This window comes from Electrona antarctica (genome assembly GCF_951216825.1).
Source record: "Electrona antarctica genome assembly, chromosome: 14".
Taxonomy (NCBI): Eukaryota; Metazoa; Chordata; class Actinopteri; order Myctophiformes; family Myctophidae; genus Electrona; species Electrona antarctica.
The window spans coordinates 5,181,102-5,193,810 of NC_136795.1; the positions used below are offsets into that span (position 1 = coordinate 5,181,102).

The 12,709-nt window shown below is 44.5% G+C and overlaps 2 protein-coding genes across 2 annotated transcripts in view; one reads left to right on the forward strand and one right to left on the reverse strand.

Annotated features, from left to right (window-relative positions):
• unc80 (unc-80 homolog (C. elegans)) overlaps positions 1-12,709 on the reverse strand; it is a gene marked incomplete at both ends in the record, with an annotated part of 168,732 nt that overhangs the window by 72,358 nt on the left and 83,665 nt on the right. Inside the window, 3 exon segments of the mRNA XM_079519777.1 lie at positions 725-931; positions 2,175-2,272; positions 3,512-3,724. Of these exon segments, the coding sequence (XP_079375903.1) occupies positions 725-931; positions 2,175-2,272; positions 3,512-3,724 (518 nt within the window).
• LOC306937629 (E3 ubiquitin-protein ligase TRIM21-like) lies at positions 9,562-11,184 on the forward strand (the record flags this gene model as incomplete). The annotated part of the gene is made up of 1 exon (XM_079521506.1): positions 9,562-11,184. The coding sequence occupies one exon, from the start codon at positions 9,562-9,564 to the stop codon at positions 11,182-11,184; it is 1,623 nt and encodes a 540-aa protein (XP_079377632.1).

Sequence of the window (12,709 nt, forward strand, 5' to 3'; positions counted from 1 at the left end):
TACGCTCCCCACACAAACCCCCTATCTACGCTCCCCACACAAACCCCCTATCTACGCTCCCCACACAGACCCCCTATCTACGCTCCCCACACAAACCCCCTATCCACGCTCCCCACACAAACCCCCTATCCACGCTCCCCACACAAACCCCCTATCTACGCTCCCCACACAAACCCCCTATCTACGCTCCCCACACAAACCCCCTATCTACGCTCCCCACACAAACCCCCTATCTACGCTCCCCACACAAACCCCCTATCCACGCTCCCCACACAAACCCCCCATCTACGCTCCCCACACAAACCCCCTATCTACGCTCCCCACACAAACCCCCTATCTACGCTCCCCACACAAACCCCCTATCTACGCTCCCCACACAAACCCCCTATCTACGCTCCCCACACAGACCCCCTATCTACGCTCCCCACACAAACCCCCTATCTACGCTCCCCACACAAACCCCCTATCCACGCTCCCCACACAGACCCCCTATCCACGCTCCCCACACAAACCCCCTATCTACGCTCCCCACACAAACCCCCTATCCACGCTCCCCACACAAACCCCCTATCTACGCTCCCCACACAAACCCCCTATCCACGCTCCCCACACAAACCCCCTATCTACGCTCCCCACACAAACCCCCTATCCACGCTCCCCACACAAACCCCCTATCTACGCTCCCCACACAAACCCCCTATCTACGCTCCCCACACAGACCCACCTCCTTGTTTTTCTTGGCGCGTGGTCCAATGTTGCCGGAGGACGCGGCGTTGTCGTCCTTCAGGCTGTCCACGGTCTCGCCGTAGAGCAGCTTGATGGCGCGGACCAGCCGGGCGCAGGAGCGTCCGTGGTGCTGGTAGCAGCGCGGGTGGCAGAAGTCCACGTGGGTGCAGATGAAACTCTGCTGGTTGCACAGCAGGATCATGATCTGAGCACAGAGGAACCGTGGAGAGAGAGAAGGAAGGTGAGAGGAGTGGGAGTGCAGTGTGTGTATAGCAGAGTGGCTCAAAGCCTCAAGCCTGATGGCTTCAAAAGTCTAATATATCCCCCGGTCCATATAGGGATATCCCTTTAGTCTAGTGTCTAGTCTCTGACTCTCTATAGTATAGAGTCAGACACTAGACGTGAAAGTCCAACATCTTAACCACTATACTATAGTCTCTATAGTATAGTGGTTAAGAGTTGGACTTTCACGCTAGAGACGCGAGTTCGAATCCCGGGTGTTACTGTACATGTGCATTCATTCAAGCACTGTCTGCCACAACAGCTACTGTACACTACTACTAGTCAGTCAGATAGCCCCTCAGTCAGTCCACAGACATTCTTCTCCACTTCTGTAGGTACATGTAGACTTTAACATAATACCTGTTGACGTAAGTAACAGTATCAATGCTGCAATATAAAAACTACTCTGTTAACACTTAACGCGCCATTGCCGACGATTAAAGTAAATTGAAGCCTAATTTTGATACTGACGCTTAACGCCATTGCCGACGGCCTTCGGCAATTGAGCTTATATAGCGCGTTCGATTGCTCGAGCCAAAATGCTACTCACGTTAGCCGGTTAGCTAGCTGTGTTGTTAGCACAGCACTGGATCGTCCATCTTAGATCGTCGTCGCCATAAGAATCCATTCTATCCATTTCTTTCAATCACCTGTATCTCCTATTCCTTGTCCCAGATGGCATTTTTGGTCAAAACAGCGTTTCTTTGACGGCACAGAGCTGACGATCTAGAGCTCTCTGGAGCTCCGGCCTGGATTCACATTGTAAACAAGGCCCGCCCAGCTGTGTGAAAACTCCTAACTTAGGACTACTGTTTGTGGAGCGGAAATGGCGGCTTTTCAAAATAAGAGCTCAAATAAAAAAAATGCTGGCGTGAATTAGATCCTAATTTTTCAATAAATGCTAGCGGCCTAAGTGTTAAGTAAAGTAAAAGTCCGGAAATTCAAAATGTACTTGAGTGAAAGTACAAAAGTATTGACGTCAAAAAGTACTTAATTTACGGACAAACTGAAAAGTTAGAATATGGAGACAGGTGGTTCGTGCCCGACAACAGCGACATGCACATTGGAGCACGCACGCACACACACACACACACACACACACACACACACACACACACACGCACACGCACACGCACACGCACACACACACGCACTGATGGACATACATGGAGCCAGGACATGTTGCGGTGGTAGTTGTCCTCGGCCCCTCCCGAGCCTTGTCCTTCTGGCTCGATGCTGGGTTCACTGGTGCTAAAGGGACTCCCTGCAACACAAAACAAACACGGAACCGGTGATATTTCGACCGAACACGGTCCGAAAACAGGATCCGATTCTAAATAAACCCAGGTATAATAGACCCGGTTCCGAAAGACCAGCAGTGTGCGCCCGATGCTATATTATGCATATTACGGGGCGACTGTGGCTCAGGAGGTAGAGCAGGTCGTCCAATGATCCATGGGTCGGCGGTTCGAATCCCGGCTCTTCCTGTCTACATGTCGAAGTGTCCTTGGGCAAGACACTGAACCCCAAATTGCTGGTTGGTACCTTGCATGGCTTCCGCCGAAATCGGTGTGTGAATGTGTGAATGTAATGCACAATCTATGTAAAGCGCCTTGGATAAAGGCGCTATATAAATGCACCATTTACCATTTACCATATTTTCACCATCACATGAGACTGCTCGTATAGGAGCGTCACCTCCTGCGTCTAGTCTCCGACACAGCGGAGATAAAATAAAGGGTTGCATACAGGGACGTGCAGAGAGGCAGGGGCTGACATCCCGTAAGAGTGCACTTTTGGACAAAAATAGCAAAAATAGCAGACCTACAAGCTCTCAGCGCGTCACACTGCGACGCGTTGAGAGCTTGTAGATCTGTTATTTTTGGGGCTATAAAGCAGGTCCTTTCGGGTATTATGCATTTCAGATGCCCTGACCGAGACCCGCAGCTTTGAAATGGAACCGACCCATGCCCCGAGGGTAAGTCAATATTTTGCGCCCGAACCGGCATTTCCATTTCTGCTAAGCAGCAAGCTGTATGCTTACATGATTTCTATTTATATTAGGATAAATATGCGCGACTGTAAAGACAAACGGAAGTGGGGAGCTGGAGGCTCCATTGCTCCATATGCTATGTATGACCGGAAGCATTTGAAAATTGCGAGAGGCAACAGTCTGGCAACGCGAGACTACAAGACTGGTGGACAGTAGCCTCGGAAACCCAGACGTTTGTATTTCCAGGGGGGAAAAAAGTCTGGGACCGTGTCCAATTCAATTTGGCATACAGTAGCGCAAACGTCGCTCATTCTCTGCTGATTTCTGATCGTCTGAACCTTTGTTAAATTGACGCACACACGTACACACACACTCTCTCTATGTCGCTAAGTAATTAGTCTCATCTCCTGCAGCTGCGCCTGCAGGACGGCGGATCCTGCCGGGAGCTGCCTATGCCATAAAAACTTTTAAAAAGCATAGCTAAGTGAGTGGACAGAAGCCTATAGATACCTATATCAGTGACGGTGTCCCTGCTGTGGGTCTGGGACAGGAGACCCTCTTCGTTCTCCGACTCCGAGTCCTGTCGGGACATCTTGGTGCTCTTGAGGCTGCCGGCGCGGCGGATGGACGACAGCGATCCGCCCTTCTTCACGCGGAAGCTGCGCGCGCCTTTGATCTGGAGCAGCCGCGAACCGCCGATGCGGATCTTGCGGATCGCCGGCGCTGGAGAGTAAAAGGAGTAAAGTAGGTGACATAGGTCGACTTTTTGGCCGTCCTGATCCTGATCCTCCTACAAAGGTCATCAGACCTTCCTCTGAGGATTGATGGACTCTGAATCTATAGTCTGGGTTTTAATGCCATGGTGCTCCATTCTTGCTCAAATGTGAATCTCGATTTTCCTCCACAAGAAATTGAGGTCACGATTCCTCACACGGTTCCCATTTCTTTTAGTCTGTAGTTGCTGAACATTATACATTCAAAATGTGTCACCTGGAGGGCATTAAGCAACTTTACTAGTTTACTAGTTGAATAATAAATCCACTAGTCGACCTTGTTGGTACTAGTTGACTAGTTGATTAAAAAATATATTTTTTTCCCCAGATTTTGTAGGCCTCAAGATCAGGTAGATTATAGTTATAGTCACCAATGTACACAGTTTTTAAATGTACAAATATTTATTAGCAAAAAAAATGACTAGAAGTGAACGCCCTACGGCTGGAGCCAACTACTGTGGCAAACAACATCAACTTAAACCTCTCTCTTGTAGCAAAAACATAAGAGTAACTGCAATTAATTGGACAGGCAACCAATGCTGCACAATTCTTGCTCAAAGTTAGAAATTGAGATCTCATAGGTGTCTTTTTTTCTAGTGCATGCGGTCTCCCATTGTGTCGTATGAAGGGAGTGATTACCACGTATATGCCTGGTAAAGGTATATGCAGTTGTGTGCGTGTGCGCACGTGCGTACGTGAGTGCGTGCGCGTGCGACTGCAGAGGCATAGTGATCAATGGTTTCCAAACAGTTGGTCGGGTCCCCAGATGATTAGATTGATGTCCTCTCACTCAACAGTAAACAAACCAACATACAGTCACTGTATACATCGTGTCTGGCACATTTATTTTGTGGCTTTCGCCTTTATTTTATATTTTTTTATGGAGGGATAGACAATAGGCTGACAGGAAATGGGGAGAGAGATGGGGGGGGGTGACATGCAGTAAGTGCCATAGGGATCGGGAGTCGAACCCGCGGCCAGACTGCCCGACTGGATTACCAGCCAAGGTGCCTGGACCGCTGAGCCACGGCCCAGGCCTGATGTCTGGCACATTTCCAACTGGCATAATTGATGTGTGATGTCTCTGGCATAAACCTTTTTATTTTTAATCTACTAGAGCGGTAGTAGGCACACTGTCCTACTCAAAAATATAGTTTTTGTTGTATATATCCTCTCTTCATAATGTAAATAGTATCCCAAGCGGCACACCCCATTGAGGGCTTATATTAGGGGAAATAGCCAATAATGCACTTTTGCACAACATAACACCTGGACCTCTTTGGTGGGGACGTAACAACTACAAATAAAGGTAAGAAAGCCTTATAGCATGGAATTATCCTTTAACAGGTTATTTCATAATATATTATGTTCAATTGAAAACATATTTATAAAATGCTTTCGGGGGTGAGATTCATAGAGTGGGTGTTGTGAAACTTTCGCCAGACCCAAATTGAACCTTTGTGTTAATGAAAAAGTTACACATTATAGCTTTAACCCATAACTGGACTGAGGCCAATACTAAAAACGCCTTCTAAATCCTCACTAAAGTTCTCTGAAAAACTACAGATATTTATTAAAAAATTACAAAAATGTTATGTTGCTAAATACTGTACATAGCAACAAGAACCCCAAAAGGAGTTCCTGTCCTGAAGACTAAAAATCACACCCGTGTGAAGTGAGCAAGTGAGGGGCGCTATTTTGAAAAATGGATAAAGGGATGTTTACTCATGACACATAAACATGCAAGTATGATTTCAGAGTAAAAAGTAACAACCCTTCAGCTCTTCTCGGTCAATATTATAATAATCTCATTGAAATAAAATGTAAGACTATAGTAGAATATAATGATAAAATATGGTATGAATTTAAATGTCTATTCTGCACTTGTCAACCTGCACACAGCGCGGTGGAGTCCAGGGAAGGGTTAACTATTATCAAGGTGCAACACAATCTAACCCAGAGCCGTCTAGTAGAAGAGTTACGACATTGAGGGGGCAGAAACCGAGCGCTCGAGCGCTGTTCATGCAGTCTGAACTGAGACAAGCTGGAGTTGGAAATACATTATTTTCAACGAGGGCGGCGCAAATAAGAGCTATTTTAGGCATGTGTGCAACATGCCAAATGTTTTTGGTATTGTACAGTAACAACTAAAGTCTCTTTAATGTTTATGTTGTGCTATTACTACAAAACAATCTAAAATAATCATCATGATCATTAAAGCTGGGCTGTTGCCTGAGTCCAATGCATTTCTGCCTATACTTCCGGTCCAGGACTTGTCCCAGTTGGTTGTCCCCATGCTCAATAGAAGTCTATGTAGGAGAGCCGCCATTGGACTGAAGCCCCATGAAGTGAACGCAGTTTGCGTAACTCTGTCTATATCTAAGGCTCTGATCTAAACGATGTACTTTATGAGGATCAAAGGTGGAACATTCCCCCACAGAGAGACAGCAGAGATCATTATTACTACAGAAACCTCACATCAACAGCATTCTCCTCATTAACACACAAGACTTAGGCCTGGTGAGTATCATTGTTTAGATATTTGGGGTTTTCACTTCACACAGACATGTCTGAAATTACACAGTTTATTCTATTTGTCTGAATGAAGCATTCCAGTGAGATAGATATTGTTTAGATTATACTGTATGGGCTAGATTTATTCTCGTCTCCCGTTGTGTGCTACAGAGAGTAATCTTGCTGCTTGCCGTTTACAATAAAACAAATATAATTGATATCTGATATGATGATATAAGAGAGGTATTTGTTATATCTTCTATGTGTGGTGATTTCCTTGAAGTTAGGTCATTATGATGTTTAATTATGTTTTGTTAAAGGAGCTTTTGTTGTGGCAGATTTTATTTGTCAGGCTCGGGAGAGAAGACAGAACACTGTATAACTCATAAATACAATATAATGTAATGTATTATGTGAATATAGTGTAAATCAGGAGTCTCCAACACTTTTGAAACAAAGTTCTATTTTTGAGGGGTGTTAGCCCCTCCTATGCCCAACTTTGTGCGTTTGTGTGAATAATAGCGATGGATTGGATGGAATGGATCATTGAGATGATTTGATTGGCTGAGCACGGAATTGAGATGATTTGATTGGCTGAGAAAAGTACGTATTGGGGATCAAACGTGAGGGCATAAAAGGGAGGCATAAAATTGTGATTGGCCAGAAAGAGATGATGTATGATGATGTATGACGATAAGAGCACCCCTCACTTCACACAGGTGTGATTTTTGAGTGGTGCAACCACTCCCTTACGGAGCTATGTGTGTGGGTGGCTGGCTGGCTGGCTGGCTGGGTGGGTCTGAGCACGGAAACAGCATGGTTGTTTTTCACCACCTGTGCGCAACCTAACACACACACAAACACACACGCACATGTATATTAACTGTATATATGATGATTTTGGGTGTGCCGGTACAGTACAGTACAGTACAGTACAGTACAGTACAGTACAGTACAGTACAGTACAGTACAGTACAGTACAGTACAGTACAGTACAGTAGAGGGACCCCCACACGGTAACTGTCATTTCTCAACCGTTTCGGACGTGGGGCCGCTCGAGGGAATCGGCCCGGCCCCCTGGGCACGTTCCTGGGGGTCTGGATGTTCCAGGGACCCCCACACGGAGTTGCACCACTCACTTCACACAAGTGTGATTTTTATGTTCTAGATTGTCAATGTGTAATGACACCACATCAGTTTTTGATTGTCCACAAATATAACATTTTCCCAGAATCTCAGACTATCTCCCAGACTCCCTCCCCAGTCAGAGTTTTAATGAATGTAGAATTATGTGCAGGATGTAATTTATTTTTTAATAGCTTATTTCAAACCAAATATCCTCTCTCTCACACGTATGCCAGTGTGCCAGTGATCACCCTCCTCTGTGCCAACGTTGGCACCGGTGCCAAAGGTCGCCTCCCCTGCTGTAAAACATGCTGTAAGCGTAACACGGTGTCTTATGAAACCCATGAGGGTTTATTGGAACTTTGTATGCAGGACACAGACTTAAAATAATCAATCAATATTCTACATAATATAAATAATAAATATAAGAAACGATAAAAAATACTTTCATATTAATGTTTTTCTGTCATATGCAATGATAATATGCTTGGTAAATTATAGTCAAATGTCTTCTTTTTATCATGTGATAAGACACTGCAGAGAGATAAGGGGAGATAGATGGGGTCAGTTTGTGTACAGCATTGGTTCTCAAAGTGGGGCCCGAGGACCCCCAGTGGAGCAAGATGTGTTAATACAAAATGTGTCACTTTACCAATTTATCCATTTATTTGTCGACTAATCAAAAACACCAAGATGTACAACAAGCTCACTGCAGCGTCACTTGGTGCCGCGCTGCAATGATAATGACTAAGATCAATATCTTAAAATGGTCGTGAATGAGTTCGCTGTGATTTCCCATAGCAAGGAGGTGTCGTTTACTGCCCACAATTCCTTTTTTCCTTTGTACATACTAGTGGTTTTGTATTTGTTGATGACATGTATGATTGTGTTGTTGTTGTACTATGTTGATGAATTGAATACATAGGACCACAGTGGAAACAGGAAATGCACTCTGTCGAGCTGCCAACTTGCGCTTTTGCACACAAGCTGGCATGCATGAATGGCCTACTTGTGCGCGAGCAGAGCGCGCAACTTACCTCTGACTCTTGTCAGAGGTATGTCCCGTTCGAGATTTCCACTACAATGTTCTAAATATTTGAACAGTACTTGCTCACCCCCTACTATGGTCCGTTTGCAATGAATCCAATATTAGATGTCAGTACATGGTTGAAACCCCAAAAAAGAGATTTTTCAATGGATTCTGTTATTATTGGGCATGCTAAATAACACATTAAATACAAATACAAAGAAACTTCTGGAAAGGTATTATTTTCAAGATGGCTTCCACGATGGCTGCCAGGAGCTACACAAAGATTCATTCCTCGGGTACAGGCTTTAGTTTAGACATACTATTGGTCCGACTGTCATTAGACCGACAACCTCAAACCCTAACCTAACCATAACCGCAGCGCATGTTTGACCGCATGTCCGACTGCTGGTGTGTCTAATCTGTGTGTGCATCCCCATTCATCTGGGGGTCCTTGAACAATCACACTCGTGTGAAGTGAGAGGCGCTCTTATCATCATACATCATATCCTGCTCAGCTAATCAAATCATCTCCGTGGTACAAGCACACAGAGCTGTCCATAGGAGGGGCTAGCACCCCTCAAAAACAACATTAGGAAGCAAGTGAGGGGCCGTCCTAAAAGGACTGCACTGGGCCCGTCGCAACTACAGATTGACCACAACCTATCAAGCTATGCATGTGTGAAATCTCTGCCTATCGGCATCGACGTAACTTCCCTTAACTCAAGAAGCGTCTGACTGATCGACTTCAACTGCCTCATGGGGGGAAGTCGGTTGGATCAGTGGTTTTCCCCAAAATACATATGAATCCATACATTGTGCCCTATATGCCCATATATGGAAATCCTTGATGTCATCAATATTACGTCATACTGACATCACAGACTGAGCCAAGTACTATGATAATGTACTGTATACTGGGTGCAATAAGTACTATGATAATGTTTGAAATACTCTGACAACAGTTGCGATCCAACCCGAGGTTAATGTGTTCCCAACATGCGTCGTTTTGAACGGGCGACAGCCTTGTATATGGTATACTTTCAGTCTGTTTGTATAAATGAAGAGCAGTATAATTTAAACACATTCAATGCTTTCACTTTTATTTCCAGTGTGTAGGAATGGCGTCCTCCAGCAGTCTCCATTCTGAAGAGCAGTTCCAGTGTTCCATCTGTCTGGATGTGTTCACTGATCCAATCACCACTCCATGTGGACACAACTACTGCAACGCCTGCATCACACAGCACTGGGACAGCACTCATGTGTGCAAGTGTCCACTATGTCAAGAAACCTTCTATATTAGACCAAAATGCTCTGTTAATAAGATTCTCGCAGAGATGGCTGATCAGTTCAGGAAGTCAAAGGAGCTCAAAAAACCTGCTAAACCAGATGAAGTCTCCTGTGACGTCTGTACTGAGACCAAGATCAAAGCCATGAAGACCTGCCTGGTGTGTCTGGCCTCCTACTGTGAGACTCACCTGGAGCCTCACCTGAGAGCCACAGCGTTAAAACGACACAAACTAATCGACCCTGTGAAGAACCTGGAAGACGTCATGTGTAAGAAACATGACAGACCTCTGGAGCTGTTCTGTAAGACTGACCACATGTGTGTTTGTCAGTTCTGCACTCAGTTAGACCACAAGTCACATCAGATTGTATCTCTGAAAGAGGAATACAATGGGAAGAAGGCTGAGCTGGGAAAGACAGAGGCTGAAGTTCAGAAGATGATCAGGGAGAGAAGACTGACGATTCAGGAGGTCAAACACACAGTGGAGCTCAGCAAGGAAGATGCAGACAGAGAGATAGCAGACAGTGTGCAGGTCTTCACTGCTCTGGTGAGATGTATTCAGAGAAGCCAGGCTGAGCTCATTGATGTGATTGAAGAGAAGCAGAAAACAACAGAGAAACAGGCTGAAGGCTTCATCGATGAGCTGCAACAGGAAATCACTCAGTTGGAGAAGAGAAGCTCTGAGCTGAAACAGATCTCACACACTGAAGACCACCTCCACCTCCTCCAGAACTTCACCTCCATCAAGACCCCTCCACCCACCAAGGACTGGACAAAGGTCAATGTCCATCAGTCTTCATACGTGAGGACTGTGAGGACAGCTGTGGCTCAGCTGGAGAAGACACTCAGTAAAGAGATGAAGAAGCAGCTGCGTCATGCTGAGCTGAGGAGGATCCAACAATATGAGGTGGATGTGACTCTGGACCCTGATACAGCACAACCCTGGCTCATCCTGTCTGAGGATGGAAAACAAGTGAGTTGTGGAAATGTGCGGAAGAACCTCCCAGACAACACAGAGAGATTCTCTCAATGTCCCTGTGTCTTAGGGAAACAAAGCTTCTCCTCAGGAAGGTTTTACTTTGAGGTCCAGGTTGGAGGGAAGACTGCCTGGGATGTAGGAGTGGCCAGAGAGTCCATCAACAGGAAGGGAACAATCTCACTGAGACCCAACAATGGTTACTGGACTATATGGTTGAGGAATGGAAATGAGTACATGGCTATTGCTGGCCCTTCTGTCCTCCTCCCTGTAAGAGAGGAGCTCCAGACAGTGGGAGTGTTTGTGGATTATGAGGAGGGTCTGGTCTCCTTTTATGATGTGGAGACCAGAGTTCACCTCTACTCTTTCACTGGCTGCTCCTTCACTGAGAAACTCTATCCATACTTCAATCCAAGTCCTTATGATGGTGGTAAAAACTCTGCTCCTCTGATCATCTATCCTGTCAATCACTCAGATTAGACTAATTTTACCAGACTAACTTTACCAGAAAAAGTTGAATGTGCATTTAAGACAACACGTGGTCTCATTAAGTTAACTGTACAACTTAAAATCAATCATTTAACTCTTCATTTTTATTTTTTTGAGAGCCCTCCTACGCCCATAGCTTTGTATGTTTATGTGTACCACACATAGAGATGATTTGATTGGCTGAGCACGGAATGTGAGGATGTATGATGATAAGAGCGCCCCTCACTTCACATGGGTGTGATTTCCTCCCCTATGTATTATAGATATAGCATTATATTGAAACAATTTTACTGAAGTACTGACGTTACATTACTGACTGTAATCTAATCTCTAATATACTCTCATGCCAATTAACCCCTTTGAATTGACTGTAATGATTATGTAAATAGAGATCTCCATTCAGGAAATTGTATTTAACTTAAAACACATTATCTGTCTGTAAGATTGTTGAAATGTCTACATTTCTAACTCAGTACAATAACTTGATTGTATGTTTTATTTCATGGCATTTAAGTTTAAGTTCAATTCAACACTATTGTTCATTAATGCACTGTACAGAATAAAAATGTCTGTCAGGAATAAATACTATATTATATTTTCAGTGCCTTCAACTTTAATGTAATCACTATATAACATACTATACTAACTATTAGGGATGTCCCGATCACGCTTTTTTGCTCCCGATCTGATTTCGATCATTTGATTTTGAGTATCTGCCGATACCGATTGTTCACGATCCGATATTTATATTTTATAGAACACGTTTATGCCATCACAATAGTACAATATCCAAAATCACAGACAATATCATGATATAATATTGATACTAGGGATGTTCCGATAACGTTTTTTGGCTCCCGATCCGATTCCGATCATTTGAAAATGACGTGATCGGCCCCCGATTTCCGATCACCCGATCCAATCGGGACAACCCTACTAACTATATTGGAACAATACATTCATTGTACTTGTGAAGTACATCCAACTAATGATTATGGTAAATAGAGTTCTCCATTCAATAAATATAAACACATTATCAGTCTGTGAGGCTGTTGTTGAAATGTCTACATTTCAAGTACCATAATAGTGCAATGCAAAAACAGAACATTTTACAATCTCCCACTTTTCTTTTCTTTTTCTTTTTTTATAAAAAAAACAACAAAGTCTATTATTAATGTCCATGCCATTACTCTCGACAATTACAACAACACCTCTCCTAATCCTGTCGTCCCGTCACAATAAAGTGTCTCCCCTTTACCTCCCAATGCAGCACATTTTACCCTGCAGGTTATTAACAGGAAATAGGTGTAACTTAACATCGTGGGAGAGAGCGAGGCAGCGAGCGAGAGAGAGAGAGGGCCAAGGGTGGCGGGGAGTTGACTGATGCCTGGCGGTCAGTTGGAGCTTGGAGGCCCCCCTGAGGGTGGAGGCCCGTTTCAATTGAAACTGGTGAAACATAGCTAAGGCCTCCTATGCGTATACGTTACAGTGTTGTTTTCGTCGACTAATACTATGA